General features: G+C 43.7%; 1 protein-coding gene across 9 annotated transcripts in view; it reads right to left on the bottom strand.

The window, feature by feature from the left end:
- PTPRT (protein tyrosine phosphatase receptor type T) overlaps positions 1-17,336 on the bottom strand; it is a 648,808-nt gene that overhangs the window by 29,662 nt on the left and 601,810 nt on the right. For all 9 annotated transcript variants that reach the window (XM_073555336.1, XM_073555335.1, XM_073555333.1 and 6 more), the window contains one exon: positions 6,808-6,957. In XM_073555336.1, the coding sequence (XP_073411437.1) occupies positions 6,808-6,957 (150 nt within the window). The remainder of the gene's footprint in view (positions 1-6,807; positions 6,958-17,336) is intronic.

The following is a 17,336-nucleotide window of genomic DNA, read 5'->3' on the forward strand; positions in this document are numbered from 1 at the left end:
TTCTGGGTATTGTAGTGAACCAACTCCATTTATCATTTTAGTAGCCATGTGCAAATGAGAATAATGATAATCCCTCTACACAGTGGCATCGCTTCAGAGATTAGTAGACAGCTATTAAGCCTCCTCTTAGCCTTCTTTTTTGCAAGCTAAACATTCCCAGATCCTTTAACATTCCTTGTACTTTGCAGTGCATTTACCATCCTGGTAGCTCTTTTCTGAACTTATTCCAGTTTCTCAATATCTTTTTTAAAACTGAACACAGTATTCCAGATGAGGCCTGACTAAGGAGGAATAGAGGGGGGGATAATTACTTCATGTGATCTGGACTCTATGCTTCTCATAATACATCCAAGAACTGTGCTTGCCTTTTTAAGCTGCTGCATCACACTGTTGACCCATGTGCAGTCTGTGATCTATTAGTATACCCAAGGCTTTTCGTGCTCTTGCTTAATTCTGTTCCTCCCATTCTGTAGATGCAATTTTCGTTTTTGTTGCCCAGATGTAGAATGCTGAATTCCCCCTGTTAGATACCATTCTATTAGTCGCTGCTCATTGTTCAAGCTTATCTACAGTACATCCTTTTGAATCCTTTCTCTGTATATTCTAGTGATAGATATCGCTCCTAGCTTTGCATAACCTACAAATATGATTAGTTTACTTTCAGTTCCCATATCTAGATAATTTATAAAAATGTTGAACAACACTGGGGCCAGGACAGAGCCTTGTGGTACCCCACTTGAAACACTTTTCCAATTGGATGTACAACCATTTATTACCACTCTTTGAGTACAATCACCGAGCAAATTATGAATCCACCTAACTATAGCCTTGTCAATCCCATACTTGGTTATTTTTTCAATAAGGACAGTATGAGATACTTTATCACATGCTTTGCTGAAGTCAAGATATACTATATCTACTGCATTTCCCTGATCTACCCAGTCAGTGATTCCATCATAGAAAGAAATTAGACTAGTCTGGCTTGACTTGTTTGCTACAAACCCATGCTGACTCCGGATAATTACTGTATTCTTATCCAAGTACTTACATACACACAGTTTAATAATTTGTTCAAACATCTTTCGTGGTATAGAAGTAAGGCTCACTGGCCTGTAATTTTCTGGCTCTGTCTTCTTTCCTTTAGGTGAATTTTATGGACAGTGTTTCCCATATAGAAGATAATAGAGACTTGTATTTTATTATACAAGTTCTTATTTATGTATCTATTATGCTAGCGGAGGGAAATTTTCCCCTTGGGAAAATGCTAATTTGACAAATTTTCCAGTATGATACATTTCACACAGTGGACCATCCACAAATGAATGTATTTAACTAAGGCCTCTTTCACACATCAGGTTTTCGCCGTCAGGCGCGATCCGGCTCTTTTGAAAAAAAAACGGATCCGGCGAAATGCAATGCCGGATCCGGTTCCCCCCCCATTGACTTGCATTTGCGCCGTATCGCGCCGGATGGCCATGCGTTTCATCCGGTTTTCGCCGGATCCGGCAATGTATCGCAATCCGGCGTCTGGAAAAAATGGCTACTGTAACGTTTTTTGTCTGCGGCGAAAAAGCCGGACACGCCGGATCCGGCGCGTCCGGCTTTTTCACACATTGAAAGTCTATGAGCGCCGCAATGCGCCGGATCCGGCAAAAGCCGGATCCGGTGGCCAGATCCGTTTTTTTGGGTCTGAGCATGCTCAGTAGCTCTGCCCACATCACACATATATAAAAGCATGACAGTTGGACCCTCAGCCACACCCAACATGCCACCAAAGACAGCAAACAGGCGCAGGAGAAGGCAGGAGACCACTGCAGCACCATCAGCACAACCACCCCAAATGGAGCAGCAAAGGGAACATGCTGAACAACGGGAGGGGAGTCCAGCAGCAGATGAGAGATGGTAATTATCAAATTCCCCATTCCTCAAAACTAGGGCCATGGAATATCAAGATATTCATTGGCGCTTTGTTTCTCTTTATTCAACAGCCGCCCAAGAGATGCAGCAGCAGCAGCAGCACTGGCAGCAGCAACAGCAGCAGCACCACCCACAGCCATGGAGTCTGGCCAGCAACATGACAGCCCATCTTCTTCTGGGAGCCCTCTCTCGCATCGTCAGTGTTTGACGGTAAGTTTTTATTTCCAAAATCCATCATCTCTGTAATATATGTCTATTCATTGCCTTTTATTTCAAAACAGGAATCACAAGCTGAAGAGGAGCTCTCAGAAGAAGAAGGAAGGGGTGGACAGACACCTGGAGTGGGCTCACAATTGGTAAGTTTTTTGCATCAAACGCAGAAACACAACATCACACTACACACAACACATAGAAAACAATGTACCGCAGACCTCACACAGCAAACAAATGCCAACATCCAAACACATAAATTTTTTTCTTTTCTTCTCTAGTCTTCCCAATCTGGTGCTTGGCCAAGAGGTCCTCGCAGTGCCTCCCAGGGTCGTCGGCGACAGCAACGCGGCGGTCACCAGCGTGTAAGTATAATATTTAAGTTAAATTTTGGTACACTTTTTATTTCATGTCTTAAAGTGTGGTGACTAATTTTGCTATTTTTCTATTTTACTTTAACAGCCTTCACAGCGTGCTCCCGACTCAGACGGTGAGGATGGAGGAATTGATGTGGACCACCTCATCGATCTCGTCAGAGAAAGGGAGCCGCTATGGAATATGGCTGACCGCCGCCATGCTGACCTGATTGTTACCCGACGACTCTGGAAGGAAATCTGTTCGCTCCTTGTGGGCCGCTGGGAGGACCTCGATGCTCGGGCCCAGATTAAAGAGCGGAAGTATATACAGTACCGGTTGCTTGATGTAAACCAGTGTTTCCCGAACTCCAGTCCTCGTGGTCCCCACGATCATGTGTTCAGGATTTCTATTTAGTATGGAAATCCTGAAAACATGACCCCTGGGGACCATGAGGACTGGAGTTTGGGAAACACTGATGTTGTATACTAACCACTTTGTCCTTTCTCGTTTCAGGGGACAGAATTGTGAAGCTGTGGCGGTCTGTGAGGGATCGTTTCAAGAAGGAGTTCAATAAAGAGATGCAGGCCCCGAGTGGATCTGGAGGACGCAGGAGCAAGTACAAGTACGCACGAGCCCTGTCGTTCCTCCGGGATGCAATGGTCACTAGAAGGTAAATATTACACACATGTGAAAAAAAATGTTTAGATGTAACAATTTTTTTTCAGCCAGGGCCATGCCATGTCACTATTTTAATTGTTTTTTTTTCTCTTTATTCCACAGCACGGTGAGCAGCACTCGGGAGTCTGCACGATTGGACCCTTCTGAGGCGATCCCTGAGACCGGCACCGAGGGACACTTCGACCACCCCGGTACATCTGCACTTTCCCAGCCTTCCCACACATTCGACCCATCTGTCCCATCCACCAGCACAGGAGCATCGTGGCCGCCTACATTACATGAAGCTGCTGGTGAGGAGATCGCTTTCCCTTTACCCCACCCTTCTGCCCCTGCCACCTCTAGTACACCTGCGGGTACTGGGAGGCAGCGGCAGAGAGGTCAGGAAAAGACTTATGCGCCAGAGTTCTTGCATCTGAATGCATCTTTCCAGAACTGTCTAAAAGTCTTGTCAGAGCAAATCTCCGCAGGCTTTCAGCAGATCAACTCCAGCATTCTGGAGGTGAAGACACTTCTGCAAACCATGCATTCAGAAGATCTTCGCCAAACCACACCTTTTTCAGGTCTGTTGTGGAGCGCATGGAAACGCTCTCTCCTACCCAGCAGATGCATGTAATGCATTCATGCCACGGTTCTCTCCAGCACATTACCTCCCAACCTCCTCCTCCCACCCCAGTAGTTCCTCCACCTGCACCCCCCTCCAGCCACTTTCCATCCTCCCCTCCTATTACATACCAGCTACCTCCCCAGTACCAGCAACCTCCCCAGTACCAGCAACCTCCCCAGTACCAGACATCTCCCCACTTCCAGCAACCTGCCCCGTACCAAACTCCTTCCCCGTACCAAACTCCTTCCCCATACAACTTTCCATCAACATCATCTGCTCCTACAGTCCCTGCCAAACCCTCCACTCCACCACCCACCACCTCTTCTGCCTCCCACATGTCCACCCATTCTGTAGCTTTTTCCACACCTTCACCTCTAACTGTTCCTTCCCCACCACGATCCCAGTCCTCTCTCCACACTCCCAGTGTCGAAGTGTCCCGCAGCCCCTCCAGCAGTATTTCCACCCCACACTACACCGATTTATAATGTGTGTTTTGTAATAAAAATGCCCATTTGGTTTCAAACATTTATTAAAAAAGTTTTTTTAACTTTAAAAACATTTTACAAAAAAAAAATATTTTAAATAAAAGTTAAATTATCGTTTTACAATGGTTGTCTGTCATTTCTTTCTGTGGCGAAATATGTTTTAAAAAAAGGTTAAATACAGGGTATTTCAAAGGTCAAAAGGTATTCAAAACCAGGTATATAACTGTGGGTAAATTTTAGCTTTTTGCCACAGTTGTGTTCCTGGTTGTGTTTGAAGCAAAGTATTTCACCTAAAAAGTTGTGTTTATTGTTGGTGATTTCCTAACAATGTACACAACTTTTGTTAAAAGGTGAAATACTTTGCATAAAACACAACCAGGTACACACCTGTGGCCTAAAGGTAAAAATATTAAGACCATGACAAGATAGCCAACTTTGGTTGGCAAAGGTATATACTGTTGGTACAGAAGGTACACAAGTTTGGTTAAGGGCACAAATCTTTCACACTCTGTCATCCTGCCAGTGTACTCTGCCTTGAGGTGACATAAAGTATAGTGCAAAATTGTCCCTCATTACTGAAACCGTCACAGAACTTCTAGTGGTAATGTCATGTTAATCTTGCAAGGTGGTTTCTTCAGAGGTGTCCTCAATGGAAATGGGTTCCTTGCAGATAATAAAATTGTGGAGTACCACGCAAGCTTTGATCACCTCGTCCACAGTTTCTGTCTTGAGGTTGATCGCAGTCAATAGGACCCGCCATTTGGCTGTCAGAATACCAAAGGTACATTCAACCATTCTTCTTGCTCTTGTGAGGCGGTAATTAAAAATGCGTTTTGTTCTTGACAATCCTCTGCTACCGTACGGTTTCAAAAGGTGTTCTGACAGCTGGAAGGCTTCATCCCCTACACAGACAAATGGCATAGGTGGACCAGATGTTTGCGGCAGCGGTCTAGGGGATGGGAACTGGAAGTTGTTTCCATACAGTTTATGCCCCATGGCAGACAGTCTGAAAACTTGAGAGTCATTGGAGCGGCCATAGGCCCCAATAACAACAGCAATAAATTTGAATTCCGAGTCAGCGATGGCCATGAGGACAATTGAAAAATATTTCTTGTAATTGAAATATTCCGATCCCGATCCGGCTGGCTTTACAATGCGGATATGTTTCCCGTCCACAGCGCCCAAGCAGTTCGGAAACTGACATATCTGTTGAAATTTTTCTGAAATTTCAATCCACCTCTCTGTTGTGGGCTCTGGTAAAAACTCTTCAGCTAAGGAGTCCCACAGTGCACGGCATGTGTACTTCACTATTCCAGATATGGTGGAAATCCCGAGTCTGTACTGGAAATGCAGCGACGAAAGGGATTCTCCAGTTGCAAGAAATCTGTGGGGAATTAAAAAACAATCAATTAGTTTAAAATCACAGCATTACATACCAAAACTCAGCTATAACACTTGGAGATGCAAACTACCACCAACAAGATTGCAGTGAAAGTGTGCTCTGATGCCAGCATATCCAATAAATGTGGCTTACCTTAAAGTCACCATAAGACGCTCTGCGGGTGAAACAGAGAAGCGGCAATAGGTGTCCGATTTTCTTATGAGGTGTGCAATGCGCTCCACCAAGTAATCAAAATTCTCCATTTTCATCCGAACATATCCAAAAAATTTATCGGGTTTCGTCTAAGGTCCATGCAGAGTGTAGAATAGACCCACGCGTCATTCTCTTGGCTGTGATGGGGTGGATCCACAAACGTCATCTACGATGCCTGATGCGCTGCTGTCTCGCTCTCTCCTTCTCCAGAACAATCACCCTCAAACGATTCGCCTCCGCTGTAAAATCCGCCAAATTCTTCAAAATATTTCCAATCACAACATCCATCTTCGCCAGTAACTTGCTCTTCTCTCCAACCTGCACTTTCTCCTCTACAACCTGTCAAAGAAGGGCTGTAGGAACACGCTATATATAGTTTTTCAGTAGCCAATCCCGTTCGGAAGGCCACAAGGGGCGATTTTAAAAACCGGATCTGGCGTAATCCGTCAAAAAACGGATCGAAAACCGGATGAACCGGATCCGGTTTTGGCTGTCAAGCGCAAGACGGATCCGGCAGAAAACCGGATCCATCACATCCGGTTTTACAAAACATTTGCCGGATCCGGCGCTCCGGCACGACGCCGGAACGCGCCTGACGCCGAAAACCTGATGTGTGAAAGTAGCCTTATATAAGTCATTGTCCCGATTGGGGTTCACAATTTATTTTCCTTAATTTTGCCACGAATAACGAAAGCAGTCCCATAGCAAGTCAATTAACCCCTGATCCTTGATTCATTACAGATCGTTAAGGTCACATCTGAAGTTTGGTCGGCCTGTGTGAACAGTCTATGAAAAGACAGCCGACCAGCAAACATGTTGCCACTTGTTTAACACTGAGCATCATGCAGTGTGAATGGATTGCAGAATATGCTGCTCTTCCATTTAAAATACAGTATATAAAGCACAAAAAGAAACTTAAAAACTGTTAATGTGACAAGAGCCTTTTTTGTGAGATTACTAACCTGAAACTCATCTTTGATTTGGCTGCAGTTCGTTTGTGGATCTATGCGACTGATGTTGTAATAGACAGAACGGAATTCACATACTGGGATGGCAGTGTTTCCACACAAACAAGCTTCAAGGATGGCATCGTGAACAAAAACATACTGCTCCTAGAGAAAAAGAGCAAATTAATTCACTGGAACAGTAAGTTATAAGATGTCTCAACAAATTAATAGGCTTTGTTGCCTCTTAAAGTCAACTTTAAATTCTTTGTTAACACTCTCCTGTTGTTTTGACCATTTGGCTTTTTTGTCTTTCCTATGTTTTCTGTATTTTATACCTGCAACTCGGGTTTATTGCTTTACTCTTTTTTTAATTTTCAAATAATAGGCATGAAAAAAAGTATGACGCTTCTCTGTATTTCATAACTATATTCACTAAATAAATTTGTGAATGTAAAATAAGTGGCATTTGTAAAAAAAAGGCAGTTATGGAGAGACATGAAACAGACTTGGTTGGCCAATTTCTGTGCAGGAGAAACTGTGTAGGAGTCTCCTTTATAAAGGAACTAGCTGAAGAGCACAGCGCTGCCAGGGTATAGTAACTAACTACTGTTAGTTATAACAAATTATAATGACTATATCTCTATATATAAAGCTGAGTGTATATCCCCGCCCACGCCGCATAGCCACACTCATTATAATATCCCACATCATCCCATCAACCAGAGCTACCGGACTACTACCCCTAATATCCCATATCGTCCCGTCAACCAGAGCCACCGGATTACTAATATCCCACATCATCCCGTTAGCCATAGCCACTGGACTACTACCCCTAATATCCCACATCATCCCGTCACAGCCGCTGGACTACTACCCCTAATATCCCACATCGTCCCATCAGCAAGAGCCACCAGACTACTCTCCCTAATATCTCACATCATCCCATCAAAGCCACCGGACTACTACCCCTAATATCCCACATCATCCCGTCACAGCTGCCGGACTACTACCCCTAATATCCCACATCATCCCATCAGTCAGAGCCACCGGACTACTACCCCTAATATCCCACATCATCCCATCAGCCAGAGCCACCGTACTACTCCCCATAATATCCCACATCATCCCATCAGCCTGGGGTCAGAACCAGAGTGCTGAGTGGAATGGCCCTAACTTCCATACCAGGGATCCCTTTAGTAGAAGCCTGGGGTGAGAATCAGAGCACTGAGGGATTTACCCTAAGGGTACCGTTACACTTAGCGATGTACCAGTGATCCTGACAACGATATGGATCGCAGGTGCATCGCTAAGTGGTCGCTAGTGAGCTGTCACACAGGCAGATCTCACCAGCGACATAGCAGGGGTCGGGGGTCGCTACTTACCTGTCAGACACAGCGATCCTGATTTCCTCCCACCCGTCTCCACGCGTCGCTCGTCGGCACCACAGGAAGCCCAGCAGGAAGTGGCCGACGAGAAATGATCCAGGACCTTCTCGCGCGACCAGCAATGAGCAGCGGGGGAGCCGGTCGGAGGTAAGTATCAGACATAGCAATATCGCTAGCAATATCGCTGCTACGTCACAAAAACGGTGACGTTACAGCGATATTGCTAGCGATATCGCTATGTGTAACGGGGGCTTAACTTGCATACCGGGGATCCCTTTAAGAGAGGCCTGGAGTTAGAACCAAAGCTGTTATGAGCTCATTTTCTCCTTCACCTTTGACGTCCGATAAACTCCCTCTGCTGGTGAAAGGAGGTAGTGAAATTGATTTGGATGGGAAAAACCTGTCATCTGAACAGGTGGAGTGTGATTGGCATCCGGAATCTCTGAGTGGATATAAGGCCGCCGACACCCTGCTGGGTTGCTGGTGATCCTCTCTGCTCTGGCCTCCAGTTTAGTCCTGTCTACTAAAGCTAAGTTTTTGCTCTGCTATTGTTCCATGAGATTTTGTCTGGTTTACTTCGTGTTTGTGTTCAGCCAGCCCTGGTTGGGACTGGCTGAACTCCATTTTTGTCTCTGATCAGTTGATCTCTTTGCTCTGTTTTCAGAATATACCTGAGTGCTGATATAGTGATTTTGAAGTCTAGTGACTTCAGGGCTTTTTCTATCAGACGTGTTGGATATTATTTTTCGGCAGGGTTTTTGCGTGATTGCAAACAGTTGCTTTTCTTTCCTGTCCTATCTAGTTAGTGAGGGCCCCATCATTTGCTCAGCCTGTCTTTCTGTCTGTGTTTTCATCTGTTTTCACCATCAATACATGTTGGGGGCTGTCTATTGCTTTGGGGTCTGCTCTGGGGCAGTTTAGATTTCCCCTTTCTTTCTTTAGGTTTATTTAGTTATCCAGCTGTGAACGAGGTGTCTAGGACCACCGTAGGAACACCCCACGGCTACTGTTAGTTGTTGTGAATAGGATCAGGGGTCTGCAATCCGCTAGCTACCAACCTCTCCGGTTTTCTGGACTTAGCTTTATTTTTTTTCCTCCTCTGGTGACTCATTCATAACAGAATCACCAGCCATACCGCAGATTCTAGGGTACTCAATAGCAGGAAAGAATTGTAAAAAAAAAAGTGTCAGAATTTTTTTTTTTGTAGATTTTTTCCTTTTTCTCTGGGGCCGTAGGAGGAATTTTCTTAATGGAGATTAAGCAATTGTCTGATCGTATGGAGCAGCTGGCTGCTGAAGTGCGGGGAATTTCCGCCTATCTTGCTCATTCACATGCTGCTGAACCAAAGATTCCTACTCCTGATGTGTTTTTTGGGGATCGGTCTAAATTTTTGAATTTTAAGAATAATTGTAAATTATTTCTTGCCTTGAAGCCTAACTAATCGGGGAGCTCTGCGCAGCAGGTTAAAATTGTCATCTCTTTGCTGCGCGGCGATCCCCAGGATTGGGCGTTTTCTTTGACACCTGATGATCCTATTCTAACTAATGTGGACGCATTTTTTCAAGCCTTGGGGTTGTTGTATGATGAACCTAATGCTATTGATCAAGCTGAAAAAGCCCTGTTGGCATTGAGCCAGGGTCAGGATTCTGCAGAGTTATACTGTCAAAAATTCCGAAAGTGGGCGGTCCTTACTACCTGGAATGATGATGCCTTGGCAGCTCTCTTTCGGAAGGGTTTGTCAGAAACCGTAAAAGATACTATGGTGGGATTTCCTGTTCCCTCTGGTCTTGACGATTCTATGTCATTAGCCATTCAGGTTGATCGGCGTTTACGTGAACATAAAAGTACACGAGAAATGTTGCCACTTGTTGAACAAATGTCTGAACCTATGCAATGTGATAGAGTTTTGTCTAGGGCGCAACGTCAGTAGTTCAGAAGGCGTAATAAGCTGTGTTTTTTCTGTGGAGATGCCTCTCATATGATTTCTGTCTGCCCTAAATGAGAGAAACGTTTTGCACACACATTTGCTATGGGTGGTGTTCAATCTAAGTTTCTTCTGGCAATTACTCTGATCTGCTCCCTGTCCACATTTTCCGCTAAGGCTTTTGTGGATTCGGGAGCGGCTCTGAACCTGATGGACTTGGATTTTGCTAAATGTTGTGGGTTTCCTATGACACCTCTGCGGATGCCTATCCCTTTGAGGGGTATTGATGCTACCCCTTTGGCGAAGAATAAACCTCAGTTTTGGACCCAGGTGGTAATGCGGGTCGCCCCAGACCATCAAGAAAATTGCAGATTTTTGGTGTTGCATAATTTGCATGATACCATTGTTCTGGGATTTCCCTGGATGCAAATCCATAATCCAGTTTTGGATTGGAAATCTGTGTCTGTGGTGAGTTGGGGTTGGCAGTGTGCTCTTGGTGACGCTCCTGTTTTCTCCACTTCTCCCCAGTCGCATGATGTTCCTGACTATTTGGCTGATTTTTATGATGTATTTAGTGAGAATAAGTCTGCGTCTTTGCCTCCTCATAGGAGTTCTGACTGTGCAATTGAGTTGAGCCCTGGGTGTAAATTTCCCAAGGGTCGACTTTTCAATTTATCTGTACCCGAGCACGAGGCTATGCGATCTTATATTAAGGAGTCGTTGGAGAAGGGTCATATTAGACCATCCTCTTCACCCTTGGGTGCTGTTTTTTTTTTTGTGGCCAAGAAAGATGGTTCATTAAGGCCTTGTATTGACTATCGTTCCCTCAACAAAATTACTGTTAAATATCAGTATCCGTTACCCCTGATTTCTGATCGATTCTCCAGCGTTAAAGGTGCTTGCTGGTTTACCAAGCTTGACCTCAGGGGGGCGTATAATCTTATTCGCATTAAGCATGGGGATGAATGGAAGACGGCGTTTAATACTCCGGAGGGACATTTTGAGTACCGGGTGATGCCTTTTGGGCTCACTAATGCCCCTTCTGTCTTCCAGTGCTTCATGAATGATATTTTCCGGGACTTTGTGGATACATTTTTGATCATCTATCTGGATGATATTTTGATCTTTTCCAGGGATTGGGACTCTCATGTGGAACATGTTCGAACTGTGTTCCGGATTTTGAGGGAGAATTCCCTGTATGTAAGGGATCGAAATGCCTTTTTGGTGTATAGAGGATTTCATTTTTGGGATTTATTTTGTCTCCGTCAACTATTGAAATGGACCCGGCCAAGGTACAGGCCATTTATGATTGGGTTCAGCCCACTTCTTTGAAGGCCCTCCAGAAGTTTTTGGGTTTTGCTAATTTTTATCGTAAATTTATAGCTAATTTTTCTGGTATTGCCAAACCATTGACTGATTTGACTAAGAAGGATGCTGATGTGCTGAATTGGTCTCCAGAGGCTATTTCTTCCTTTCAGGAGCTGAAGCGGAGGTTCACTTCTGCTCCGGTTTTGCAACAACCTGATGTCTCACTCCCGTTTCAGGTAGAGGTGGACGCTTCTGAGATTGGTGCAGGAGCTGTTTTGTCCCAAAAAGATCCTGTAACATCTAAAATGAATCCCTGTGCTTTCTTTTCCCGAAAGTTCTCCCCATCCGAACGCAACGTGATTTGTGATAGATTCTCTAAGATGGTCCATCTTGTACCACTTCCTAAGTTGCCATCTTCCTCAGAGTTGGTGCCCTTGTTTTTGCAACAGGTGGTTCGCTTGCATGGGATTCCTGAGAACATTGTGTCTGACAGAGGAGTTCAGTTTGTTTCTAGATTTTGGAGGACTTTTTGTTCTAAGCTGGGAATTCAGTTGTCCTTCTTCTCTGCGTTTCACCCTCAGACCAATGGGCAGACGGAGAGAACAAACCAGACTTTGGAGTCTTATTTGAGATGTTTTATTTCTGCTGATCAGGATGACTGGGTTTCATTTTTGCCCTTGGCCGAATTTGCTTTAAATAATAGAACTAGTTCTGCCACTTTGATGTCACCTTTTTTTTGTAACTTTGGGTTTCATCCTCGATTCTCTTCAGGGCAGGTGGAGTCTTCTGCCTGCCCAGGTGTTGACACTGTGATGGAGAGAATGCACCAGATCTGGGACCAAGTGGTGGATAAGTTGTCTCTCTCCCAGTAAAAGGCCCAGCGGTTTTCCAACCGGCATAGGAACATTGGTCCCCGGTTTAAGGTGGGTGATATGGTATGGTTGTCATCAAAGAATATCTCTATGAAGGTGGCTTCTCCAAAGTTTAAACCTAGATTTATTGGACCTTACAAGATTTTGAGATTCTTAATCCGGTCTCTTTTCGATTGGCTCTTCCTGTTACATTCAAGATCCATAACGTGTTTCATAAGTCTCTGTTAAAGAAGTTTGTTGAGCCAGTAGTTCCTGTGGTGGCACCTCCTGACCCTGTATTGGTTGAAGGTAATGTGGAATATGAGTTTGAGAAGATACTGGATTCTCGTCTGGCTAGAAGGAGACTCCAGTATTTGGTTAAGTGGAAGGTTTATGGCCAGGAGGATAATTCTTGGGTCTCTGCATCCGATATTCATGCCGAAAGATTGGTTCGTGCTTTTCATCGGGCTCATCCTGATCGCCCTGGTGGTGTGGATGAGGGTTCGGTGACCCCTCCTCAAGGGGGAGGTACTGTTATGAGCTCATTTTCTCCTTCACCTTTGACGTCCGATGAACTCCCTCTGCTGGTGAAAGGAGGTAGTGAAATTGATTTGGATAGGAAAAACCTGTCATCTGAACAGGTGGAGTGTGATTGGACATCCGGAAACTCTGAGTGGATATAAGGCCGCCGATGCCCTGCTGGGTTGCTGGTGATCCTTTCTGCTCTGGCCTCCAGTTTAGTCCTGTCTACTAAAGCTAAGTTTTTGCTCTGCTATTGTTCCATGAGATTTTGTCTGGTTTACTTAGTGTTTGTGTTCAGCCAGCCCTGGTTGGGACTGGCTGAACTCCATTTTTGTCTCTGATCAGTTGATCTCTTTGCTCTGTTTTCAGAATATACCTGAGTGCTGACATAGCGATTTTGAAGTCTAGTGACTTCAGGGCTTTTTCTATCAGACGCGTTGGATATTATTTTTTGGCAGGGTTTTTGTGTGATTGCAGACAGTTGCTTTTCTTTCCTGTCCTATCTAGTTAGTGAGGGCCCCATCGTTTGCTCAGCCTGTCTTTCTGTCTGTGTTGGTGTTTTCATCTGTTTTCACCGTCAATACATGTTGGGGGCTGTCTATTGCTTTGGGGTCTGCTCTGGGGCAGTTTAGATTTCCCCTTTCTTTCTTTAGGTTTATTTAGTTATCCGGCTGTGAATGAGGTGTCTAGGACCACCGTAGGAACACCCCACGGCTACTGTTAGTTGTTGTGAATAGGATCAGGGGTCTGCAATCCGCTAGCTACCAACCTCTCCGGTTTTCTGGACTTAGCTTTTATTTTTTTTCCTCCTCCGGTGACTCATTCATAACACAAAGCACTGGATGGATTTACCCTGACTTCCATAACAATGATCCCTTTAATAGAGGCCTGGGGTCAGAATCAGAGCACTGAGGGATTTGCCCTGACTTCCATACCGGAGATCCCTTTAAGAGAGGCCTGGGGTCAGTACCAAAGCGCTGGATGGATTTGCCCTGACTTCCATACCAATGATCCCTTTAAGAGAGAAGATGTGCCTATTGGATGGATGATGTGTGATGTGTATATGGGCACGGAAGGGGGGGATTCATTTCTGTCATGCTCTCTGCTCTTTTCTGAGGGGCAGACAATGGCTGGGTGCTTATGTTCCCAGGGATGCTAGATTCCTCTCACCATGTCAGTGTCTGCTGAGGTTTTGTGGAGTGGGAAAACTGTTGCTCATAGCAACCAATCACAGCTCAGCTTCTTTTAAACAGTTCTGGTGAAATGAAAGATGCTTTGTGATTGTTTGGTGATACACACACACATTCATTTTTATATATAGAGATTGCACTGCTAATGAAATAGGTAATGGCAAATTGGTCCACTGGTCACAAAACAAGCTATAGAGAGGGAGCAACCATCAGGCACTAGGGTCCTGTCCTGTGAAATTTCATTTTAGCTACTGGCCTTGCTGTTCAATGTATGACAAGCTATCACATACAGTATATATAAAAATATTTTATATCTACTGTATAGAAAATTGATTTGTTTGCCTGTGTTTTATTGGATTTTGTGTTCAAAAGTTTACATACCCCGGCAGAATATTTTCTTTCTTGGCCTTTTTTCAGAGAATATGAATGATAGTACCAAAACTTTTTCTACACTCATGGTTAGTAGTTGGGTAAAGCCATTTATTGCCAAACTAATGTGTTTTCTCTTTTTAAATCAAAATGACAACCCAAAACATCCAAATGACCCTGATCAAAAGTTTACATACCCCATTTCTTAATACTGTGTATTGCCCCCTCTAACATCAATAACAGCTTGAAGTCTTTTCTGGCAGTTGTGGATGAGGTTCTTTATTTTGTCAGATGGTAAAGCTGCCCACTTTTCTTGGCAAAAAGCCTCCAGTTCCTGTAAATTCCTTGGCTCACACATCTCCAAAACATCAGTGATCCACCTGTGTGCTTTACAGTAGGAATGGTGTTCTTTTCATTATAGGCCTTGTTGACCTCTCTCCAAATGTAACATTTATGGTTACATTTTGGTCTCATCACTCCAAATTTCCTTGTTCCAGAAGTTTTGAGGCTTGTCTCTGTGCTGTTTTGCATATTGTAGGTGAGATACTTTGTGGCATTTACGCAGTAATGGCTTTCTTCTCATGACTCGACCATGCAGACCATTTTTCTTCCAGTGCCTCCTTATTGTGCCTCTTGAAACAGCCACACTGATAGTTTTCAGAGAGACCAGTATTTCAGCTGCGGTTATTTGTGGATTTTTCTTTGCATCGCAAACAATTTTCTTGGCAGTTGTGGACGAAATTTTTGTTGGTCTACCTGACCAACTTTTGTATCCCTTTCCTGTTTTATACAGTTCAACTACCTTTTCCCGTAGATCCATTGACAATTCATTTGCTTTCCCCATGACTCATAATCCAGAAATGTCAGTGGATGGATGAAAGCTGCAAGAGTCTGTCTGGATCCCAGAAACTCACTCAGCTTTTATGTCCATACACTGATTACAAGCAAACAACTTACAGGTGAGGATATTACCTTTAGTAGCCATTCAAACTCATTTGTGTTAACTTCTGTGCATGTAAACTTTTGATCAGAGTCATTTGGATGTTTTGAGTTGTCATTATAATGTAAAAAGAGAAAACAAAGTAGTTTGACAATAATTGGCTTCACCCAACCACTAACCATGAGTGGAGAAAAAGTTGGTGTTATAATTCATATTCTCTGAAAAAAGGCCATGAAAACAAATATTCTGCCGGGTTATGTAAACTTTTGAGCACAACTGAATATATTTCTAATGCACATACACTACCGTTCAAAAGTTTCATGTCACCCAGACAATTTTGTGTTTTCCATGAAAACTCATACTTTTATTAATCAAATGAGTTGCCAAATGAATTTAAAATCTAGTCCAGACATAGACAAGGTTCAGAAAAAAAGATTTTTATTTGAAATAATAATTTTCTCCTTCAAGCTTTGCTTTCATCAAAGAATGCTCCCTCTGCAGCAATTACAGCATTGCAGACATTTGGCATTTTAGCAGTTAATTTGCTGAGGAAATCTGGAGAAATTTCACCCCATGCTTCCAGAAGCTCCTCCCACCAGTTGGTTTGGCTTGAGGGACACTTTTTGCATACCATACGGTCAAGCTGCTCCCATAAGCTCAATGGGGTTGAGATCTGGTGACTGCACTGGACATTCCATTACAGATAGAATACCAGCTGCCTGCTTCTTCCCTAAATAGTTCTTGCATAATTTGGAGGTGTGCTTTGGATCATTGTCCTGTTGTAGGATGAAATTGGCTCCAATCAAGCGCTGTCCACAGGGTATGACATGGCATTGCAAAATGGAGTAATAACCTTCCTTATTCAATATCCCTTTTACCTTGTACAAATCTTACACTTTACCAGCATCGAAGCAATCCCAGACCATCACATTACCTCACCATGCTTGACAGATGGCGTCAGGCACTCTTCCAGCATCTTTTCAGTTTTTCTGCATCTCACAAATGTTCTTCTGTGTGATCCAAACACCTCATACTTGGATTCGCCGGTCCATAACACTTTTTTCCAATCTTCCTCTGTCCAATGTCTGTGTTCTTTTGCCCATATTAATCTTTTCCTTTTATTAGCCAGTCTCCGATATGGCTTTTTCTTTGTCACTCTGCCCTGAGGCCAGCATCCCAAAGTCGCCTCTTCACTGTAGATGTTGACACTGGCATTTTGCGTGCACTATTTAATGAAGCTGTCAGTTGAGGACTTGTGAGGCTTCGATTTCTCAAACTTCAGACTCTAATGTACTTGTCTTGTTGCTCAGTTGTGCAATGGGGCCTCCCACTTCTCTTTCTACTCTGGTTAGAGCCTGTTTGTGCTCTCCTCTGAAGGGAATAGTACACACCGTTGTAGGAAATCTTCAGTTTCTTGGCAATTTCTCACATGGAATAACCTTCATTTCTAAGAACAAGAATAGACTGTCGAGTTTCAAATGAAAGTTCTTTTTTTCTGGCCATTTTGAGAGTTTAATGGAACCAACAAATATAATGCTCCAGATTCTCAACTAGCACAAAGGAAGGTCAGGTTTATAGCTTCTCTAATCAGCCACACTGCTTTCAGCTGTGCTAGCATACTTGCCCAAGGGTTTTCAAGGGTATTCTAACCATCCATTAGCCTTCTTACACAGGTAGCAAACACAAAGTACCATAAAAACACTGGAGTGATGGTTGTTGGAAATGGGCCTCTATACACCTATGAAGATACTGCATTACAAACCAGAAGTTTGCAGCTAGAATAGTCATTTATCACATTAACAATGTATTGAGTGTACAGTATTTCTGAATCATTTAATGTTAGCTTCATTGGAAAAAACTGTACAGATTTACATGCGTATATATTGCAAGGTAGCGCTCACTGAGTGTATTGGGGGACACTCACTTGGCTGCAGATAAACCAGGTCCCGCAAAGGCTTTTCACATAACACAGTCCATATGGTTTATTGTACACTGCATAAACCATAGCAGCATGAAGAAAATGATAACAGTCTTACAGCAGACCAAACGAACGTT

This window comes from Dendrobates tinctorius, unplaced genomic scaffold (genome assembly GCF_039654945.1).
Source record: "Dendrobates tinctorius isolate UK_male_01 unplaced genomic scaffold, ASM3965494v1 ptg000223l, whole genome shotgun sequence".
Classification (NCBI taxonomy): Eukaryota; Metazoa; Chordata; class Amphibia; order Anura; family Dendrobatidae; genus Dendrobates; species Dendrobates tinctorius.